Source organism: Mustela erminea, chromosome 7, assembly GCF_009829155.1.
Source record: "Mustela erminea isolate mMusErm1 chromosome 7, mMusErm1.Pri, whole genome shotgun sequence".
Classification (NCBI taxonomy): Eukaryota; Metazoa; Chordata; class Mammalia; order Carnivora; family Mustelidae; genus Mustela; species Mustela erminea.
Genome location: NC_045620.1, coordinates 110,455,261 through 110,478,286, shown reverse-complemented (window position 1 = coordinate 110,478,286; position 23,026 = coordinate 110,455,261). Strand labels below are relative to the sequence as shown.

Sequence of the window (23,026 nt, the reverse complement as noted above, 5' to 3'; positions counted from 1 at the left end):
ACTCAAAGAAAGAAAAAGGAAAATATAGCCCTTTGGGGCACCTGGGTGAATTACTCAGTTAAGTGTCTGTCTTTGGCTCAGGTCATGATCCCAGGGTCTTGGAGTGGAGCCCCACATCGGGCTCCCTGCTCAGCCGGGAGTCTGCTTCTCCCTTTCCTCCTGGGTTACTATCTCTGTCACTATCTCTGTCTCTGTCTCTCTCTCAAAGTCTTTAAATAGGTATGTATAGGTCTTTACAGAAAGTTTGCCCTAGGAAATCGTGGGAGCAGCCTGGTGTGCCAGGGCTTGGGGCAGACTTCCGAAGGCAGTTTTGAACTGGATAGGCCACGTGGGCTGCTACAGGACTGAACTCACACTAACTTCTCCCTAGTGTGTTGGCAGGGATCCAGCTGTGCAAACCTTTCAGTTCTTATGTATGTCCCTTATTCCTACAAAAAGAGAAGCGGTACCTTTTGCAAGAAATACTAAAATATTCAGGTTTGAGGGGATCTTTGAGTGCAGCTCTGTTAGCGCTATTTTCCTGCATAGTTGTCTAATGACAGGATGTAGCCTCAAGCTCCTCACACTTCAGCCAGCCTTAGAATCAGCCCGACTGCTTGCTAGAGTTGATTGCGGGACCCCACCCACCATGGATTCTGTCTCAGGAGGTCCAGGTTGGGGCCCAGGCATTTGCATTCCTAATAGATTCCCAGATAATGATGATGCTACCTGTCTCAGGCCACACTTTCAAAAGCAGTTCAGAAACTTTGGGGAAGCAGTCCTTCCCTCACAACTCTAAAGTTCCCACGATCTTAGAAAGATTTAGTGCATAGCCTTGCTCGCTGTGACTAAGACCCTTCCATTCAAATCCTGGAATGTCTCTGAAAGCAAATAGGAAGTGGGGAATAAGAACCAATTAAATTTAGTGTGGAAATGATTTTGGCAAGATACGGGGACGCCTTAAGGTGAGAGAAGCCGTGTAGGACATTGCCCACAGCATCCGTTGGTCTGGAGCCCTGGCCCGGGGACAGGTGCACTGGTGTTGGTAGATTTGTTTGCTGTGGGAGAGAGACTGTTTCTTGGCAACTGAATCCTCTGACTGTTTAAACAGTGTGCCTGCAAACAAGCTAAGTGCTGAAGAGGGTAGATGATCTCGCTCGAACCTGGAAACCTCGTATTATCATTTTGTCATATCTATTTCTTTGTGTTTCTAATATTTACTCATGGAAATGTATTCTAATTATGTAATTATAGCATCCATATCCCTCTTTTAACTTATTTTAACGTAATTTCAGATAGGAAATTTGCAAGAACACGACAAATAATTCCCGTATATCTTTTTTCAGCAAATGCATTTCACCACATCTGTATTTTCTGTGTGTGTGTGTGTGTGTGTGTGTGTGTGTGTGTGTGTTCATTTTCTCCCCTTGAACTGTTTGAGGGTAAATCACGGATGTGATGGAAAAATGAGGACATTCTCTTACCAGTGTGTGTGTGTGTGTGTGTGTGTGTGTGTGTGTGTGTTCATTTTCTCCCCTTGAACTGTTTGAGGGTAAATCACGGATGTGATGGAAAAATGAGGACATTCTCTTACCAGTCATCAAAGTCTGGATAGTAACATTGATACAGTACTGTGATTTAATACATACCTTATCCACATTGTCTCCATGTCCTGTATTGCAACAAAACAAACCCCAAAACAAAACACAAAATGATTTTTAAAATTTGAACCATGTATCATGTTCAGTCATGTCCCTTTAATTGGGAATAGTTCCTCAGTCTTGTCTTTGATTTTTAGGACATTGGCATTTATTTTGTGGAATAATCCTCAATTTGAGTTTGATGTTTTCCTTTTGTTTCAGTTTGATAGGATTCTTTTGGGTAGGGATACCCTGGAAATGATAATGTTCTCGATGCATCATATCAGGAGGCACATAGTATTGATTTGTTCCATTTCTCATGACGTTAACTGTGATCACCTGGTGAAGGTGGTGGTGTTAGTCAAGTTTCTCCACTGTAAAGTGACTTTTTTAAAAAGTATTTTTTTTACTCATTGCTACACCCAGAATGGGGTTTCAGTTCATGACCTCAAGATCAAGAGTCACATACTCTTTTGACTGAGCCAATCATGTGCCTATTTTTTTTTTAAATTAAAGGTATCTTACAATAAATCTTTATTTATTTAGTTTTGTAAAGATTTTAAATAATCTCTACACCCAACATGGGGCTATAACTCAACCACCTTGAGATCAAGAGTCATATGCTCTACTGACTGAGTCAGCGAGGCACCCAACTTTTCATTTTCTTAAAATTTTATTTATTTATTTTTTAAAAAGATTTTATTTATTTATTTGACAGAGATCACAAGTAGGCAGAGAGGCAGGCAGAGAGAGGGAAGGAAGCAGGCTCCCTGCTGAGCAGAAAACCCGATGCGGGGCTCGATCCCAGGACCCTGGGATCATGATCTGAGTGGAAGGCAGAGGCTTTAACCCACTGAACCACACAGGTGCCCCAGTATGCACATTTTTAAATGAAGACTTTATTTATTTGTCACAAGAGAGCACATGTAGGGGAAGAGGCAGAGGGAAAAACAGGGTCTTGATCCCAGCACCCTGGAATCATGACCTGAGCCAAAGGCAGGCAATCAACAGACTGAGCCACCCAGGCGTCCTGGAGAGAGAATCTTAAGCAGGTTCCATGCCCAGAGCAGGGTCCCATTTGGGGCTCAATCTCACGACCCTGAGATCGTGACCCGAGCTGAAACCCAAGAGTCAGACACTTAACTGAGTCACCCAGGCGCTCCAGGCACCCAACATATTTTTATTTTTTATTAACATACAATGTATTATTGGTTGCTCAACATGTTTTTAAAAAACTTTGAGGTATTATTATAAAATTCATCCACTTGAAGCATATAATGCAGTGATCTTTAGTCAATTGACAGAGTTATGCAACCAGCACCACAATCCTTTATTTTTTAAACATTTCCATCCCCACAAGATTCTGTATCTCATTTGCAGTGAATTCCCATTCCCACCCTCAGTCCCAGGCAACCAGTAATCTTTTTGTATTTATGGGGTTGACATTTCTGTTCATATAAATGGGATCATACCATATGTGGTCTTCATGTCTGGCTTCTTTCACCTAGCGTTATGTTTTTGAAGTTCACCCATGTTGTAGCATGTAGCACAGGCTCCTTTTTATTACTGAGTAATACTCCATGGTGAATATACTCCTTTTTGTTTATTCATTCACCATGGATATTTGGGTTGTTCCCAGTTTGGGGCTACTATGAATAATGCTGTGAACACTTGTGAGAGGTCTCTGTATGCACATAGATTTCTATTTCTCTTATGTGAAATACCTGCAAGTGGATTGCTGGATTAAAAAAAAATTTTTTTTTAAAGATTTTATTTATTTATTTGACAGAGATCACAAGTAGGCAGAGAGGCAGGCAGAGACAGAGAGAGGGAAGCAGGCTCCCTCCTGAGCACAGTCTGATGCGAGGCTCGATCCCAGGACCCTGGGATCATGACCTGTGCCAAAGGCAGAGGCTTTAACCCACTGAGCCACCCAGGTGCCCCTGGAGTTACTGGATTACATGATAAATTATGTCCAACTTTTTAAGAAGTTTTACATTCCATCAGTAATGTATGAAGGCTCTAATTCCATCAGCAATGTATGAAGGAAGTTTTACTTACATTCCATGGAAGTTTTACATTCCATTTTACATTCCATCAGCAATGTATGAAGGCTCTAATTTATCTGCACCCTTATCAGTATGTGGTACTGTGTGTGATTCTAGAGGCTATGAAGTAATATTTCATTTGCATTTCTCTAATGACTAATGATGTTGAACATCTTTTCATGGGCTTCTTAAGCCATCTGTAGTATCCTTGGTGAAATGTTTACTCAAGTATTATGCCCATTTTTAAAACTGAGTTGTCTACTTGAGTTCTAAGAAGTCTTTTTTTTTTTTTTTTTAAGATTTTATTTGAGAGAGAGAGCATGAGAGGGAAGGGTCAGAGGGAGAAGCAGACTCCATGCTGAGCAGGGATCCTGATGCAGGATTTGATCTTGGGACTCCAGGATCATGACCTGAGCTGAAGGCATTCTCTTAACCAACTGAGCCATCCAGGCACCCAAGCTCTAAAGTCAATATATTCTAGATACAAGTGCTTTACCGAAATATAATTTGCAAATACTTCCTCCCAGTCTGTGGCTTGTCTTGGATTTTCTTAATGATGTTTTTGAGCTGCAGAAGTTTAAGAAATTGACTGATTTACCAATTTTTTTCTGTTAATGGATCATGCTTTTGGTGTCTGTGGGTAAGAACGCTGCCTAATTTAAGGTCACATAGATTTTCTAATGTTTTATTTTTTTAATTTTTCAAGTTTATTTATTTGAGAGACAACACATGTGTGATTGCAGGGAGGGGCAGAGGGAGAGATTGTCAAACAGACTCCCCCCGCCAAGCACGGAGCCCAAGGTGGGGCTCCATCAAATGACCCATGAAACCATGACCTGAGCTAAAGCCAAGAGTTGAGCACTTAACCAAGTGAGCCACCCAGGTGCCTCCCAAATACAGTGGGTCACGATCCCAGGGTCCTGGGCTAGGACCCTGAGTCAGGCTCCCTGCTTAGCGGGGAGCCAGCTTTTTCCTCTGCTGCTCCCCTTGCTTGTGCTCTCTTGCTATGTCAAATAAATAAGGTCTTTAAAAAAAAAAAATCTGCCTTCAGCTCAGGTCATACCAGGACTCTGGGACTGAGCCCCACATTGGGCTCCCTGCTTAGCAGGAAGTCTGCTTGTCACTCTTCTGCTCCCTTTGGCCCTCCCCCACACTCATGCTCACTCTCTCTCACTTGCTCTCTCTCAAGTAAATTAATAAAATCTTTTAAAAAAAGCACATCTAATTGCTGAATGAGATGAGATCCTTAAAAAGAATTAAGACTTGGTCAAAGCCATTAGTATGCTTTGTTTTAATTTCAACATATAGGGATCTAGTTTCTTTAAAACCTTCAAAGGTGGGGGGTTAATTATGCTCCTGATAGAATTTATTCAAGTAAACTTTATTCCTCTATTGTCCTCTTTCCTGTGTCCCAGTTTATCTTTGTATCCTGAGTTCCTAGGGTGGCCGGCACATAGCACCTGCTTAAAATGTTGGTTATGTTGAAATTAAGAGCATAAATGTGGGAGGAATTTCTGCAACCCCAAAATGGGTCTCAAACTAGCCACGTAGCACACATTAGTTATAAACTGGACAATCAGCCTCCTTGTTAACTAATCAGATTGCATGCTTCAATTAATCCGTCTTAGCCATGCTTACTGTGGAAAGGATGGTATAAAGATTTATGGACCAGAAATAATGGGGACAGCTGGAGTTTAAATGGGAAAGTGCACAGGTGAATTTCAGAGACAGAAGGGTGGCATTAACAGAAACGTCTATAATTATGGATTATTTTGTGCTGGGTCTATAATGAATGGATTAGTTTCCTCCTCAGATGGGATTGTCCCTTGGTGCCCATAGTATAGCATGGCCCCTATTTGTAAAGACATCTGTCTGAAGATAACACATCTCTGACTTTCAGTCCGGTAATCTTACTAATAATCAAGTCCTAAAATAAACTGGTTTTTTTGTTGTTGTTGTTTTTGTTTTTTCCCCAGTTCAAACAGTAGGAGGATTACTGAACCTAGAAATTACAGTTCCTGATTAGGCTTCATGTTAGATTTCAACATTTTACAGTTATCCACCAATAGAGCTATATATTCCCATCCCTCTTATTTTTTTTTTAAGATTTTATTTATTTATTTGACAGACAGAGATCACAAATAGGCAGAGAAGCAGGCAGAGAGAGAGGAGGAAGCAGACTCCCTGCTGAGCAGAGAGCCCGATGTGGGGATCGATCCCAGGACCCTGGGATCATGACCTGAGCCGAAAGCAGAGGCTTTAACCCACTGAGCCAACCAGGCGCCTTAAAACCCTATTTGTGTTATATAATATTGGCCAAAGGTTGGACTCTGTTCAGATAACAGAATGATAAAGTAAGGGTGTGTGTATTTCAGATATCTAATGTGGGCCTAAGTGTGAGAACTTGAGTTTTGCAAGTGGAAAATGTTAACAGTATTAGTGTTGCATACTAATTGTATTTTCAAAACACATTTTAACTTATTTTCATATTTTCAAAATGTGATATTTACAAAAATGAAATTTAATGGTAGAACATGTTTTTAAAGTAACTGTATCCCTACCCATCTGTATATAGCTTTTCCCATTGGTACATATAATTTCCTCAGACCTTAAGTACTCTGCATTTGGTAACAACATGATGGGCTCATATGCTCTTATTCACACAGTACATGTTGATTAGGGTTGATTTAGGCATAATTTTCAGAGACAACTGTGGGTGTAATTTATATGATTAGTAACTAATAGCTAGACATTTTAAGTAGTCACCTATCTCATTTTGTTTAAGTAGGTTCTCTCCACCTTGGCACTACTGACATTTTGAACTGGATAATTTTTTGTTCGAGGAAGATTCTGTGCGTTGTAGGATACTCAGCAGCATCTCTGGCTTCTAACCCCTGGATGCCAGGAGTACCTCCCAATCCCCCCCTCAGTTGTGACAACATCTCCAGATGTTGCTAAATGGGCCTTGGTGGGCAAAATTGCCTCCAGTTGAGAACCACTGGTTTAAAACAAGCAAAATACACATTTGCTCCTGTGAGGAAACTTCTTTATAGTCTTTGTACATGTTAAGAGCCTATATTATAGTTAATCAACCTCCACGGACAAATAAAGTCTTACTTGAATGGTTAACACATACTTGTAATACACTTGAAACTTAGGTTTGGAATGAGGCAAAACTTATTAAAAGGGGACTCTCAGTAAGTAAATGAGTCTTTTGGGCTATGTTATCCTGTCTTGAATCACTGTAGAAGAAAATCGGCCAGGGATAATCTCCCCTTTATAAAAATAAGCTCATTTGACTTGAAAGGAAATTACCTCCTTCAGGCCAATTTTAGTAAAACCTAGGTTGGAGGAGGTATCAGTGACTGCATTTTTCTGCATAAGGAATAATAGTAACAAAACCTCTCAGTTTGAAATGCTTCTGCTGAAAATGTTTATTAAATACATTATTACACCATATTTAGGAATATTGTATTTGTAATGTCAGGGTCATCATCTCAAATACATTGTTGGTATTTATGGGAAGTTGCCTTTTTTAAAAAAAAGTATTTATTTACTGAGAGAGAAAGAGCCCATAAGTGGGGGCACAGGCAGAGGGAGAGAAGGGGAGAGAATCTCAAGCAGCCTTTGCTGATCACAGTGCCCAATGTGGGGCTTGATATCACCACACTGAGATTGTGACCAGAGCCAAAATCAAGAATGAGACATAAGCCCCCATTTGTCCCTGGGACGCTGCTTTTTCAAACCAACCCCTCCTACTGTCTTTTGTTGCAATTTGTTTCTTTCCTAAAAAGTTGAAATACAGATGGAGAAATCCAGTAAATGGATTCTAAACCATCCTCCTCCTAGCTTGTTTACTCAATTCCCTGTGTTGGAACTGACTCAGGAGTAAATGTGGGGGTGGCCCCTGTTGGGCTAAGATGGGGCAGAGAATGAACTGTCTGTGGGAACAAGTTCATGTTTGGGCTGCTGTCCTGTATCTTTATGAAATATCGATGTCCCTCACTCCTGGTGGCTCATATCAGGCGAGTGATTTCCAGCACAACTCTTTCTCTGTTCTTTGACAAAGCAAATCATTAAGACATCTAAGATTTGAGGGGCGCCCGGGTGGCTCAGTGGGTTAAGCCGCTGCCTTCGGCTTGGGTCGTGATCTCAGGGTCCTGGGATCAAGCCCCACATCAGGCTCTCTGCTCAGCGGGGAGCCTGCTTCCTCCTCTTTCTCTCTGCCTACTTGTGATCTCTCTCTGTCAAGTAAATAAATAAAATCTTAAAAAAAAAAAAAAAGACATCTAAGATTTGAAAGCACCTTAAGGATTAGTGATTAGCTATAAATCTTACTGAAGACCAATCTCTTTGATATATGGTTTTGGGGGTATTAACTTTGAAATGGCAAGAAAAAAAAGTCTCTCCTGTTAATGCCTCATTGTGATTAATGGTTTACACAGTCATTATATAGCTTTACACGTGTGAGACTTAAAAAGAATGGAAGAAGCCTGCCACTCTGGAACAGTCTGAAACGATTGCTGGGACAATACACTGTGTTAGCTGTTTCTACATTGTTCCCACCGGAGGCACTGTACTGTGGGTACTCAAGTATTGACAGAGTTTCACGATCAAGATCTAACTTCTGAAAACAATAGATCACCCTGTATTTATTAACTGGCTAAAAATTTCAAGCAAACTTTCCCCTTGCATTTGGGAGAAAATAAGCTCTAGGCATTCTGCTTAATTCTAGCATGACTTAGGAGGAAAGAGCCAACATCTGCCTAGGCTTGTTTAAGCATAATGGCAGTGTGAGCATAATTATCACGCCCCCAGGGATCCTCACTTATGTGGCAACTAGGTGATACCCACAAGACACCCTCCAAGTGTGATGCCTGAGCGTCCCAGCTCAGCCCAGCAATTGAGAAACACAAGAGTGCAGTTCTCAAAAAGCCAGCCTGGACCACATCTGAAAACCACACCCTCGGCCCCAATTTGCTTACATTTGCTACATTTTAATTTTACAAAGTGCTTTCACAAGGTCTTATTTTATGATAACCTCTTAAGGACATATTCCAACCACTGCCTAGAAAGGAAAAAGAACATTTACCATTTGCATACAGATCCACAGGCAGTGCGCTTTGGTGTATTAAACTGCCCGAATAATAGAATGGGGCGATAAAGACCAAAGTTCACTACTTGTCGGGGAGTCTGAATTGTAATATTCAGGTATGGAACTCAAGGAGGAAGAGGACAGAACTAGTGCTTTGCCAACCTAGGACCACCTCTGCAAGAATGTTTACCTATTCCCATTTCCCAAGAACTCCCCATAGACCCAGATTACAAAACCCCAATGCAGACTAATTTTGTAGCAAGTACTTTACCAATATTGTTCCCTAGCTAGATTCCAGTAAAACAGATACTGCAGACATTTACAACATTTACAGAATTCTCCATAAAGTGAACATTAAGTGCTGACCATCTTGCTGGGGTTTAGAAATCTGATTTCACCGTGAAATGACATACTGCATTCTGACCTTCAACTGTGAAGTCATCCTGCTTCATTGACTTCATAATTTTACTGCTGGGGTGTAAGAAGTTTGGTTTTGGCAGGGAGGATTTTCTTACTCAGTGTCTTCAGTCAAGGCTTCCTGATCTCTTCCACATTCTGGCACATCTGTGGAATGAGTTGTGCATTTGTGTGTGGCTACAAGTAACCAGCCCAAGGATAGCTTCCCCGAGGGGAGCGATTTCTCAGTGCTCAGGATGGAAAGTTGTGCAGTTTACTCCCCACCATGTGCTCTGCTGCAGACCCGCGTGGAAAGCTGCAGGTCGGCTTGGGCAGATGTCTCTGGGGGCGGGGGGCAGCCAGCATCAGCTCCACTGTAGCACCAAGAGTAGAACTGGTTCCAAAAGATGTTTTAGAGGGTTAGTGTGGTCTTCTTCATTTCTCCTGAGCAGTTCTGTAATGTGAGCCTGGTTTCCGCTGCGAGTAAGAATTTGAATACAGCAGGTGCTATGCATATGCGTGTTTTTAAATTTAAAGTGATGACGTGATTAATGTCTTTTAATCAATACTTAGAGTCTAAGCTCTTCGAGTGCGCCAAGGCTTAAACACGCTGGGCAATGACCTTTTTGGACAGCCTAGAAGGTTTCCTGAAAATTTAACTGAAATAATACTGTGAAAAGTGAACTCCCTTCACTGTGGTGGTTCTGCTGATTAGTCTGAATTCCATCTATGGTATGAAACCTGCAGTGACTACCCAAGTGCCACACACACGTAAGAATATTTTTTCTACTCAGCTCTCTGTGATGCTTCTTGGCCACATGGATAAATGCCTAGAGAAAATGTCAATGTACTGATAGTTTTTCAAAATGTTAGCTCCCCATTCACCTAAGGGGTGGTTGAAAATAAGCAGCCTCCTGGAAGACACTTTTATGGCTGAAAATCTGACACTAGCATGACAATCTTTTTTACCTCGGCTGTGCCAAGTCTGCTCTGAGAAGACCGTCAAAATTCCTTGCTGGGTAATGTGCAATGTGGCCATTAGATCTGGGTGTTCCTAAGAAAGAGCAGAGATTCCTAAATGGAAATCCAAAAACAGAACAAAGACACCTAGACTCTTCTGCTTCTAAGAAGAAGAATGGTAAGGATAAAACCAGCTTGCATTTTAACAACAAATAAGAGCTCTTCAGGACTTTTAGGCTGACCTTTAATGAGTAAAATAAAAATCCCTCACATATCAAGTTTAAGTTTACTTCGTAGCTAATAGCCTAAAATGAAATCTTAATTTTTCTTGCTTACATGATTTTTTGTCCTTCTCTATTCTAACTTCTTTCAGATGAGCTTTTACAATAGAAAAAAATTCAGTACTTCTCCTCATGTAAATAGAAAAAAAATACATAGATTAAAACCGAATCGAGATTCAACATTCACTTTTGTATGATGAGGTGAATTTCATTCATTTCGGGATAGTCACAGAGAAAAAGACAGGCAAGCCGGTTTTTTAGACTGCCTCACACGGACACTCCAAATTGTGCTGGGAGTGTCCTTGTTCTGTCAGAAATACTCCGTCTGGGAACCTTCCCTAAAGGTGTGCGGTGCCTCAGGGCCTGCGCGGTGCCTGCCCTGGGCTCCTTCTCCGGGGCAGCCCAGAGAGCGGAGCCTGCCTGCAGGGAGAGGCGCTGCTGTTATTGCCCAGGTGAGCGAGAAGCAGGGGAAGAGCAAGCACTCTCCTGAGACTGGACTTTATTGTGTGGTGACAAGTTTCACAATCATGCTGATGATCCGGGATCCTCGAGGACATGTACATAGATCTATGCTTGGGTTTTTTATCTTATCCTGGAGGAGCTGGTCAAGTTCACAACGGAGTTCCTTTACTAATTCGGCCACCTAAAATGAAAGTTGCAATGTGAGCAGTGACTGGGGCACCAGGGGAGGAAAGGTTAGTAAAGGTAATGTCCCACTGATGATTATCATTATCTAGATTTCTGGTAGTAATTTTAACTCCATGCGGGGGTGGGGAGGAGAAACTAAACACATTTTTATTCTAAAGGGCTTCTAAAATTTCTTTTTTTTTTTTTTAAACTTTTTAAAAAGATTTTATTTATTTATTTGACAGAGAGAGAGATCACAAATAGGCAGAGAGACAGACAGAGAGAGAGATGAGGAGAAGCAGGCTCCCCGCTGAGCAGAGAGCCCAATGGGGGACTCGATCCCAGGCCCCTGGGATCATGACTTGAGCCGAAGGCAGAGGCTTAACCCACTGAGCCACCCAGGCGCCCCTAAAATTTCTTGATGCATCTATAAGAACATTTACTCAATGTCAGCTCTACAATATAATAAATGAAAGCTATTATAAAAAGGCTCCTCTGGCACATCTCATTTAACGAAAAGAGAATGGCTTCTATGTAGTGTTCTGCATATTAAAGCCTGGTCAACTTTTACAATTTGCTCCAAGAGGAAAAGCAGGAAAATGGAGAATTTAAAATGCTAGCTATTGGGGCACCTGGATGTCTCAGTGGGTTGAGCTGCTGCCTTTGGCTCAGGTCATGATCTTGGGGTCCTGGGATCGAGTCCCGCATCGGGCTCTCCACTCAGCGGGGAGCCTGCTTCCCTCTCCCTCTCTCTCTGCCTACTTGTGATCTTTCTCTGTCAAATAAATAAATAAAATCTTTAAAAAAAAATAAAATGCTAGATATTAAACCAAAAAATCTGTAGCTTTGGGATACATTTGATGCTTTCATGGTAAGAAACAGCTCCACATTTTTTATGGCATTTTCTTATGCTTCTGTGTAGTGGGCATGGAGAGGTCTTCCCAACATGGTTTGCTGCTCCCCGATCATTTGGCAACTGTGCAGTTTGCACCCCAACCTAACTCCAACAGGCTCACGCCATGAGCTTTGCCAGAGTGAATGACTCAGATCATCTGGGCCTTAGAGTTTATGACATTCCTTTGGCCAGAGAAATTGATTTAGGAGAGGAAGTTTCTTGTCTCCACTCCTGCACAGTTTGCTGCTGCACAGATGTGAGGCCTGGAGCTATGGCAGTCACACTGCTACCATGCGGTCAGCCAGGCTTTTGTTATACTTGAGCTGCTGAATTAAACCAACCATGCCTGGCCTTCTAGACCTTTTCCATGCAAGATGGCAGACTCCTGTCACATGTGGCTAATCTAATGGCAAGTTTGAACAGATGTGCTGTGAGTGTAAAGTACACCCCAGATTTTAAAGATTTAGTATAAAAACCCAGTATAAAATATCTCAATAAATTCTTATACTGATTACATGTTGAAATTAAAACTTTTTAGCTGTATTACATTAAATAAAATTAAGATTAGTTTCACCTATTTTTTACATGTGGCTACTAGAAAAACAAATTACATATATGGCTCACATATTTTTATTGGACTATGCTGCTTTAGACTTCATAGTTAGATGTGCCAATACTCATTAATGTTGGCATTTCTGCTTCTTGCTACCTTTCTACCAGATGCAAATGTTAAAATGAATTTTTAGTTCCTAAACAGATATTCCTCCTTAAATATTTCTGCAGAGATTCCAACAGTGAATATGTGAGACCTGAGAATAAAAGAATTCAGGCCCGTTACCTTTATTTTTTCCTTAATGGTAGTGGTAGAATCGGGGTGATTTTTGTTTATTTTTGCTCATCTACATTTCCTGGGAACATGCGTTTGTACAACAATTAGGAAGGTCCAACAACTCACTCACGGCTTCTGTCCCAAACCCTTCAGACCAGCCCATCCCGGGCTCCCCTCCCCATGCACTTTCCAGTCTCTCACTGAGCCTCTAGCTCTGGCCTCTGGCTAGCCTCGGTCGCTCTCCGCGTCCCACCGCCCCCTCATCGTTCTTTCTTCCTGAGCACTGTCATCCTCGTCCCCTGAAGGAATGCCCTCTACTTCACAGCACAAAGCCCCTCAGGGCCCACGCCTCACAGACAGGCCCGCTAGCCCTTACCTGATGCGAAGCAGCCGCAAATCGGATCCAACCGTCATCCAAGGACACAATAAACTCCCCTCTCTGAAGCTGCACGCTCACTTGGCCTCCGCCGAACAGGACCAGTGGGTACACGGACACCACACTGCAGTCTCGAATGAAAACCCGACTAGTTTTGATCTTTTCGTGGTACACCAGGTAGGGGCTGTCAAAGTGTCTGACCTGGAACAGAAAACCTCAGATGATGACACCGTCAGCGGGGGGGCGGGGGGACTCCCCCCTTCCACAGACTGAAGCACCACCTGTCCGTGAACGACTCCCCAGTTCTCTCCAGCCGGTACCCGTCCCCCCGCCGAGGCCAGGCTTCCACGCGCGACTGCCTTCCTGGCGTCTCACCCTGGAGAGCTGATAAGCACCTCGGACTTCCGTTCAAAAGGAATTCTTGCTGTCCCCGCCGACAGTACTCCCCTCCCGCTCACGATGCTCCCATTCGCCTCGCAGCTCCTGTCCCACATTCGAAGCCATCCTCGACTGTTCTTTCCCCTCCCTCCATCGAAATTATCCCGAGGTCCTGTCGGTTCTATTTTCTAAAAACATAAGGAACTGACATATTCTCCCCACTGCGACAGCGACCACCTCAGCTCGGAGCATTACCGAGTCCCCAGGCCACCGCTGTGGCCAGCCTTCTGCTTTCCCTCTTCAATCTCTTTCCCACCCAGCAGCCACCATGATCCTTTACAAAGGTACGCTCAGAACCCTCCGGGGACGAAGAAGAAAACCTCAGATCCTTACCACAGCCTGTACCAGGGCCCACATGACCTGGCCCTGCCTGCTTGTCCCAGCACAGCTGCTCTTCCGGCTCCTCACGTCCCACTCCGCCTGTCCCGGCCGTTGGCCTGCGTCCCCCACCTCCCCGCCCCCCGCCAGCACGCCAGTGTGCCTCCGACTTCATTTCCTCTGCTGGAATGTTCTCTCCTTAGATATCTCCATGGCTCGGCCTTCACTGCATTTAGGATCTGCTCAGTTGTTTTCTCCTCAGAGAGCTCTTCCCTGACCACTCAGCAAAATGGCCTCTCTCCTGTCACTCTCGACCTCTTATTCTGTTTTATTTCTCTTAGTAGCATTTGTCACTGACTTGAGATGATCTGTTTACTTGTTTCTTGCCAGTCTTCCTCAGCAGAACAGAAACTCCCTGAGGATAGAGCCCTTGTCTAGTTCATCCACTGTCTTCCACAGCCCACCACAGTGCCCGGCACAGAGGAGTCGCGAGTAGACCCTGAACGGATGCATGAATAATTCAGATTCATCGCATGAATGCCATGGTAACCTTGGAAGAGGAGTGGAGCTAACTCAGACCTCTAGCTCCTAAGTAAATGTGCGGCTGAGAGACCAGATGACCTCCCGGACCTCAAATTCTTCTGAGCTTTAAGGAGACCCTTTTCATGCTTTGCAGACATGTTACTCAGTAGTCGCAAGGGGCTGACCAGTCCTAACAATTCAAATTCTCTTCCTCCGTCCTCCTGTCCTCTTTTGTTCCACTCTCCTCGAAGTTTTATTGAGCATCTGCTTTCAGTTAGGCACCACGCTCGACATCGAGAATATAAAAATGCAGACATACAATTCCTGTCTTTAGGAATTTCACAATTCCACGAAGGAAATGTACCACAAACCGTAAAATAATGAGATCAACACAACAGTGGATAAAAGGCACGATGGCAGAGCCAGAAGTAAAAAGCAACTTTGAGGGAGAGCTGCTTCACGGAAGCTCAAAGGCTAGGAGCCTGCTGAGAATGAGAGGAAGTATGTCCTTCCCGAGAAAGTGTGTCCAAAGTCATGGCACACAGAAGGACCTGGGGAGGAGCGGTGGGGGACATGGCACAGGAGGGGCCAGGCACGCAGGGTCCCAGGAGCATCTGCAGGAGATTCCACACAGGAAGAGTTCTAAGCCAGGGAATGACAGGACTGAATGTGTGTTTTGCAAAGTTAATTTTGGCAGCAGCACCCAGAGAAAGGACCAGAAGTCAGATCGTGATAGCACTTTAGGCAGGAGACAGATGTTGGGGTTTGAACTGAGGAAGGGGCAGTGGGGAGAAAAGGAGTTGGCCCGTCCAAGAGTGTCGGAAGGTGCAACTGCTGGCACCCGCGGTCCAAAGGGACTGGAGTAAGGAGAAGAGTGGCAGGGACCCTGTGACCGCAGGGCTCTGACGGGGACGGTGCCGTTCACCGAGGCAGGGAGGAAAGGAAGAGAAGAGGGAAGTGGAAGATAATGAGTCTGAGGTGACTGGCAGGCATCCGGCTGACGAGCTCCAGCTGCAGAGCTCAGAAGCCCAGGCCTGAGACAGGGATCCCGGGCTCTGTGACAGCATGGAGGTGGCAGTCAGGATCACAGTGCCCTGATGGTTCGGGAAGAGTAAACTGGAACGTATGGAGAAAAGGAGGTCTACAGACAGAACCACAATTTCAGAGCGAAGGAAGAGGAACTAGTCAAAGAAGTGTCGGGGATGATGAGAGAGAGAGAAAGAAGAAAGTGGCATTTCAGGAGCAAAACCATATCAAAGATAGTTTCATGGGTGCCTGGGTGGCTCAGTTGTTTAGCATCTGTCTTCAGCTCGGGTCACGATCCCAGGGTCCTGGGATTGAGTCCCACATTGGGCTCCCTGCTCAGCGGGGAGCCTGCTTCTCCCTTTCCCACTCTCCCTGCTTGTGTTCCCTCTCTCACTGTGTCTCTCTCTGCCAAATAAATAAATAAATAAATATTCTTTAAAAAAAAAAAAAAAAAAAAAAGATGGTCTCAGGACAGGAGGTTAGTGCTGTCTAATACTACGCAAGAGTCAAGTTTGATGAGGACCAGGGGGAGGGGGTGTGTTCTCTGGGTTTGAAGACTAGGAGGCCATGTGTAACCTCTGGTGAGTTGAGCGGAGCAGCAGGAGCGCAGCCCGGCAGCGGCAGCGGCAGCGGCAGGAGGAAGAAGCACCCAGGAGGCGCCATCGGCAAGTACAGGCCGTTCCCTTTTAAGACACACATTTAGTGATGCAGTTACAGCCTGACTTCTTAAGAAATGACCGCTGCAGAGAAACAATTTTACATCTGAAAGCAGGTTTGAGCATTTTTTCAGTATCCAGTAGAATTTTCTTAAAATGGAAATAGTCTTTCCCCAAACAGTCCAATTTCTACTCTGTTCATGCTTATTCAACCTTCCCTAAGTCAGTGGTGCTGCTGGGGACAGAGAATGATAGAAGGAGGGTGGGCTGACTTGAAGGGGCCGTGTAGCTCTCTGTAAGGCCTGCCGTGTGTAAACGCAGGTGTACCCCACCACTCCGACCTGATAGTTCACCGAAGAAGGGTGGATGTGCACATAGCCATCGTTCTTGGTGACAAACTTCAACTCCTCTGATTTGGGCTGCATTCTGACAGCTCCGGTACTGGTCTTCTGAAATTTCCCTTCTGGGCTTTTCACCTAAACAAAAGGTATTTTTGGTGGGGGCTGGGGGCGGGGAAAATGTAAACACGTGCGCGTATGCATGCATACATGCGTGCGCACACACACACACACACACACACACACACACACACACACACATTTCTTTCCATGCAAGTTATTAGGAAAGAAGAAGAAAATAATGATATCCTATAATCACACAATTAAGAGATAATTAGCACTATATTTGATAAATATTTTAGTCTTCGGTCCTAGATTTGTTAATATACAGAAACAAAGAAACTATAAATGTATGACATAAATAAAAATATACACGCATTGAAACTAATATAGGATCATTTTCTCCAATCTACTTTTAAACTTAATACATTGAGAACATCTTTCCATGTTGTTAAATATTTTCTTAAAACACAATTCTAAATGGCTAACCTAGTTAAAAGATCTAAAGTAATTTAACTAATAAATTCCCTCTTATTGGTACTTCAGACTGTTTGCAATTATAAACAGCTAGAATGAACACTTGCTTTGCTGTACCTTTATGCGTATCTGTAATTATTTCCTAACAAATAAGTCCTCAGAAATGAAATCTAGAATGGGTGTATCAATTTGTACTCCCACTAAGAGTGACAGGGTTCATTGTGGAGGGCTCCTGACAGCACCAGTATTACAATTTTTAAAAACTTGTGTCACATCATAATCACCCAAAGCCCATAGTTTACCTTAGGGTTCGCACTTGGTCGTGTATATTCTATGGGTTTGTGTAAATGTAAATGATGTGCACCTATTACAATGGTATCATACAGAGTCTTTTCATTGCCCTAAAAGTTTATGCTCTGCCTGCTTTATTCTTCCCAGTCCTTGGTTTTGCTTTTTTTTTTCCTCTATCTCCATACTTTTGTTTCAAATGGTTTTTTAAAATAAATTTCAAATGGTTTGAAAAGCATGCAAATACTGAATTTCTGTGCCAGAAATTCATCAGCAGATGTCAATGGAGCATTTAACAAAATGTTAAATGAGAAACAATTTAGCACTCAGAAAAACTCTTAGTCTTTCTAGGTTTGGCAAGGACTGGATAATTAAAACTTAGGTAAAAGTCCAATAGCACATAGAGGAGGATATTCCAGAAGGCTGGCCATAGGTGGTCCCACGGCAGAGCCCTGGCTTGTTTGATTTTGTTCTCATCTAACTGCAGTCCTGAGCAGAGGCCAGAGGAGAAACTGTAGTAGAACCAAACTTCTGTCTAATATAGAATGCTAGTTATGCACAGGTTACCCGGCTGGGTGACATTTATGTCCCATTCAAATTTTTAGAACATCATAATATGTCAGAAGGATTAAAAAGGCACCTCATTTTATAAAATAAATGTGTTCTTGAACAATATATCTGAACAGATTTGGGGAACTGAAGGACTGGAAATGCATACAAAGTTTAAAAGGCTCTGTGTGTCTTTGTAGGCATCTCTTTAACACGGTAAACGTGTATGTCTTTGCTATGTCCCTTGGCTAGAGATCAAACAAGAAGTGGGAGAACCTAGGGAAAATGTTTTGTTACCTGCACTACATTTGGATAAAGAGCAGCACACAGCATTGCTGATATCAGCTTTGGGTTCTCAGCATTTGAGTTTGCCTACAAGAGAAAGACAGCATTGATCTTATAAGTAATGTGGCTACTTCTGTTTGTACCTTGGAAATTACCATTGTATTTCATTTGCTTTCGGTCTTAAAACAAAACAAAACTAAAATACCTAATTTCTGTATTTTTGCTAGAAAAATTCCTTCTTTCTAAGTGAAAAGTAAGACTACTGGACCATAGTCACATAGGACGCACTCCAAGAAGCCCACAGTAACTCTGGGTCTCTGCAAAGCAGTGATAAAGCCAGTGTGCCCAAGGCTCAGGGGACATACTCTGGCTCTGGCTCGTGAGATGCTCATGATCTGCAGAAAGTACTAACTGCACTGGGAACAGCGCGGCATCAGGTTCATCTGGAAGAGGCATTCTTCCTGTGGTCATATAAAAAAACTATCCTCGGTTGGAAAAAGGCAGGTGTGATTTAAGAAGACATTATTGAAACATCTATTCCACCTCTTACAGGCTTATCAAGAACCGGTGTGAGGACACCTGGTGGTGCCATCGGTTAAGCATCCGACTCTTGGTTTCAGCTCGGGTCGTGGTCTCAGGGTGGTGGGATCGAGCCCTGCATCAGGCTCCGTGCTCAGCCTGAAGTCTTGAGTTTCTCTAACTCTCTCCCTCTACCCCTCCCGCTTCCATGCTCCCGCTCTTTCTATCAAATAAATAAGTAAATAAATCTTAAAAAAAAAAAAAAAAAACAGGTGTGAAATTAAAAAAAAAAAAGTAGCAAAAATTAACAGAAAAAGCTTCCTGTTTTTAGTAGTGTTACCTGAGACTTATTTGTGGAAAGAAAATCAAGAATGGAATCAAGCCCACTGCTCAGAGTGCTTAAATGAAAAATTAAGTGAGTTAATATACTATCCGTGTACTAATTAAAGATAAATAAAAGAACTAACTACACATTTGTTACCTCTTCTCCTGTGGCGTCCAAGATCCCATCTCCTCCTTGGGCTCTTTTCTCAATTTCCCTTGCTCTGAGTCCCTCCTTTACAAAGCCTATATCTGATAACAGTTCAGTGAATTGTCGTTTGAGGCTGGCCATTTCCTGAAAGAAGTGGGAAAAAAAACCCCTTTTTTTTTTCCCCCTTAAAAACTCATTAATTGGATTTGGGGTAGGTCTGACTTTTCCGGCAATTCTTAGGACACCAAAAAAATACAGTTTACTTTGGACCCCCAACTAAAGGTGCTGTGACATTGTCTAGTTTTTCCTACTTACATTTCTGCTCTGGTCCCCTTAGCTTCTCCCTGGAGCCTAGAGTGGTTAGTGTTCTTTCTCAATGGATGCAGAACACCCAGTTCAGAACTTACTATTACCTTGTGATCTCTCTGGCTCACATCTTTTCCTAGGAATAAGGACATTATTATGTGGTTTGGATTTGGATCACATAATACCACTTTGTGTAGCTGAGCACAAGTGTGAAAAAGAAAAGAACAGAACTCTTTCTCTTCTGGCCACACTTCAAATAGAGTATCAGAAGATAGGGAAGGAGGTAAGGACAGTCAAAGGAACTGTGAGCCATGCAATACTCTCCTGTCTCTTGATGACAGCTTAAGTATTTTCTTGAAATGCCTCAAGTACACATGGATAACATGGCAAAATACAGCTAGGACTTCTCTATTATGACAAGGTTTTCGTTGCTAAATCTTACTCTCTTTAGTGAGAAGAGGGAACTCTAATGGACCTTTCAGATCACAGCAAAATGCACATACATCCTGAAGAAAATGAATACATTTCACAGGAAATGTAATTTGAAGAAAATATCATTTTACACTTAAATATTAATAACTTTAGGACATATCTGTGACTGCAACTTCCACATAATATACCCTCCAGACCAGGGGTTCTCAAGCCTGGCTGCATACTAGAATCCCTTGGTGCACCCAGTGACGGCAATACAGAGATGTTCAGGCCCCATTCACAGAGATCCAGATGTAATGCCTGGGGGGGATCTGGGCATTTTTATTCATTTATTTTTGTTAAGCGTCCTCAGATAAATCTAATGTGCATCCAGGACTGAAAGTTATTGTTTTGGTGTCCTTAGGACAAAGCTAGAGCCTGTGTTCTCTCGTGATGCCTCAGGGTAGTACACATCAAGGCAGACGAGAACGAAGGCCAAGAGCAGGATTTGAAGTCTTAATAACCACATTCATTCACTTCTGCACTTCTTCTATCAATCTTGACTGAGTGACAACTCTGTGCTAAACATTGTTCCGGGCACTCGGGCTACAGTGTCAAAGAAAATGGCAAGATCTCTGCTCTGAGGGAGCTTCTGGGATAGACAGATTAGACAGATAAATAAAAAAATAAATGTCAGGTAGTGGTAAGCACTAAGGACATTAATTTTGTGTTCTACTCCAGGACATCTTTTAATATGAAATCAAAGTCCTTCCCCTTACCCAGCCTGAAAATCTCTGAGGAAAACAGATGCTTTGTAAAGATGGGTACCGCCAGTATTCTGGCTTCTTCTACCACTTTGGAAGGCACCTACAATACTGTCACAACAGAGGACAGAGCCCTCTCCACTGTGGCCCAGAAGATAAGAAACCTGCTTTTTTTTGCACTCATTATTGGCATCTCAGCCTCTGACGGACATAAGGAAAATGAATAAAAACTGGTTCAGTACTCATTCTCTGGTTTTGTGGAGAAAGTAAGGAGTTTGGTGATGGTCACAGACTGCTCTGAGAATATGACAGTCCCTCTTTCCAAAGTAAAGCACACATGTATAAGCATATGATTTTGCATATAATTTCAGGGGTTTATAGATCTAGGTTAAGAATGCTTGGTAGAGGGGTGCCTGGGTGGTTCAGTGAGTTAAAGCCTCTGCCTTTGGCTCAGGTCATGATCCCAGGTTTCTGGGATCGAGCCCTGCATCAGGCTCTCTGCTCAGCAGGGAGCCTGCTTCCTCCTCTCTCTCTGCCTGCTTCTCTGCCTACTTGTGATCTCTGTCTCTCAAATAAATAAATAATCTTAAAAAAAAAAAAAAGAATGCTTGGTAGAATTCCTAAAAAAACTGACTTCTGGTGAGCAGTCTGTATTCTTCTATCCTCCACATAAGTAAACACCAATTCACTGAAAAGAGGAAAAGTGGGTCAGCTGAAAGGTTCAGTGCAGAAGGCCTCATGTCAGAGGATGTAAAACAGGAGTGTGGTTTATACAACAGCTGATAAAGCCAAGCATATTCCAGAAATGACACTTTTAATGTTGAAGCAGGACAAGGGAGACAAAGTTGCAACACCCTCTGGTGTGTGTCTATAACAGAAAATGAACAAAAACAAACCCGCACAGAAATAACTCACCTGAAGAACTCTTCCAGACAAGAAGTTCTGTCTGCAGTAATTGTAACTTGCACGCATTCCTTCTTTTGTACTTAGCTGCCATCCCTAAATTTGGAAGAAAATAAAAGTGAACTGACCCTTTAAGTGCCAATTCTGGTCATACACCTCAGCTATTAAGTTGTGTGTATGTGTGTACACACACACACACATATATATGTATATGTATACATATACATAGTTATATGTATACATGAATATACAGTTATATGTATATATATGTATATATAACTTAATAGCTGAGATGTATGATCAGAATATATATTATATATAATTATATATTTTATTTATATATTATATATAATTTCTTTATATAACAAAATGTTACATATTTTATAGTATGCAATATAATTATATATATATATAATAGTTGAGGTGTATGACCAGAATATATATATATTATATATATCTCATATATATATACTTACCTTATATGCTCGTAGAAGAGCCAGATAGTCACTGTTTGCATATGCAAATTCTAGCTTTTTCTGGTTAGCTTCCTCCTTTTTATCCCAGGGAGACACCTAAATGAGGAAAACCAGGTTTGAAGAGCATATTTCACTGAGGCCTTTCTTTCTTTTTTTCTTGAAGATTTTATTTTTAAATAATCTCTACACCCAATGTGGGGTTTGAAGAACTTACAACTCCAAGATGAAGAGTTACATGCTATACGGACTGAGCCAGCCAGGCGCCTCATGAATTTTGACAAGAATGCCAAGACCATTCAATGGAGAAAGAATAGTCTTTTCAGCAAATGGTACTGGGATGCTTGAATAGTCATAAGCAAAAGAATGAAGTTGGATTCTTATCTCATGCCATTTACAAAAATTAACTCAAAATAGACCAAAGACCATAAAGTAAGAGCAAAAACTATAAGACTCCTATGGAGCACCCGGGTGGCTCAGTTGGTTAAGCATCCTATTCTTGATTTCAGCTCAGGTCACAATCTCAGGGTTGTGAGATCGAGCCCCACGTCAGGCTCCGCGCTGAGTGTGGAGTCTGCTTAAGATTCTCCCTCTCCCTCTGCTGCTACCCACTGCTAAAAAATAAGCAAAAATGAAACTATAAGCCTTAGAAAAAAAAACACAGGGATAAATGGGATAAATCTTCATAACTTTGGATCTGGCAATGGATTTTTTTTAGTGTAGTTGACCCACAGTGTTATATTAGTTTTAGGTATACAACATAGCGATTTGACAAGTCAATCATTGATACCTTATGCTATGCTCACCGCAAATGTAGCTACCGCCTATCATCATACAACACTGTTACAAGATTGTTGACTATAGTCTTTGTGCTGTGCCTTTTATTCCCATGACTTATTCTGTAACTGGAAGCCTATATCTTCCACTCCCCTTCAGCTATTTTGGCAATGGAGTCTTTTTTTGTTATTTTGTATTTTTTTTTTTTTTTTTGGATTCTTAACTATGACAATGGGAGCTCAAGGAACAAAAAACTGGATAAATTGGACTTCATCAAAGTTAAAAACTTCTGTGTTTCAAAGGACATATTAAGAAAGT

General features: G+C 42.3%; 1 protein-coding gene across 10 annotated transcripts in view; it reads right to left on the bottom strand.

Annotated features, from left to right (window-relative positions):
* Positions 1-9,680: 9,680 nt before the first annotated feature.
* Positions 9,681-23,026, bottom strand: part of DHX57 (DExH-box helicase 57) — a 55,856-nt gene continuing 42,510 nt past the window's right edge. For 9 of the 10 annotated variants that reach the window (XM_032352913.1, XM_032352911.1, XM_032352915.1 and 6 more), the window contains 7 exons: positions 21,935-22,030; positions 21,471-21,554; positions 19,084-19,218; positions 18,096-18,170; positions 16,428-16,562; positions 13,127-13,327; positions 9,681-11,042 (listed from right to left, as the gene is read on the bottom strand). In XM_032352913.1, coding sequence (XP_032208804.1) covers positions 10,899-11,042; positions 13,127-13,327; positions 16,428-16,562; positions 18,096-18,170; positions 19,084-19,218; positions 21,471-21,554; positions 21,935-22,030 — 870 coding nt within the window. In that variant the 3' untranslated portion in view covers positions 9,681-10,898. Of the gene's footprint in view, positions 11,043-13,126; positions 13,328-15,867; positions 16,324-16,377; positions 16,563-18,095; positions 18,171-19,083; positions 19,219-21,470; positions 21,555-21,934; positions 22,031-23,026 lie in introns of those variants that run through there. The other variant, XM_032352919.1, reaches the window with a different exon arrangement.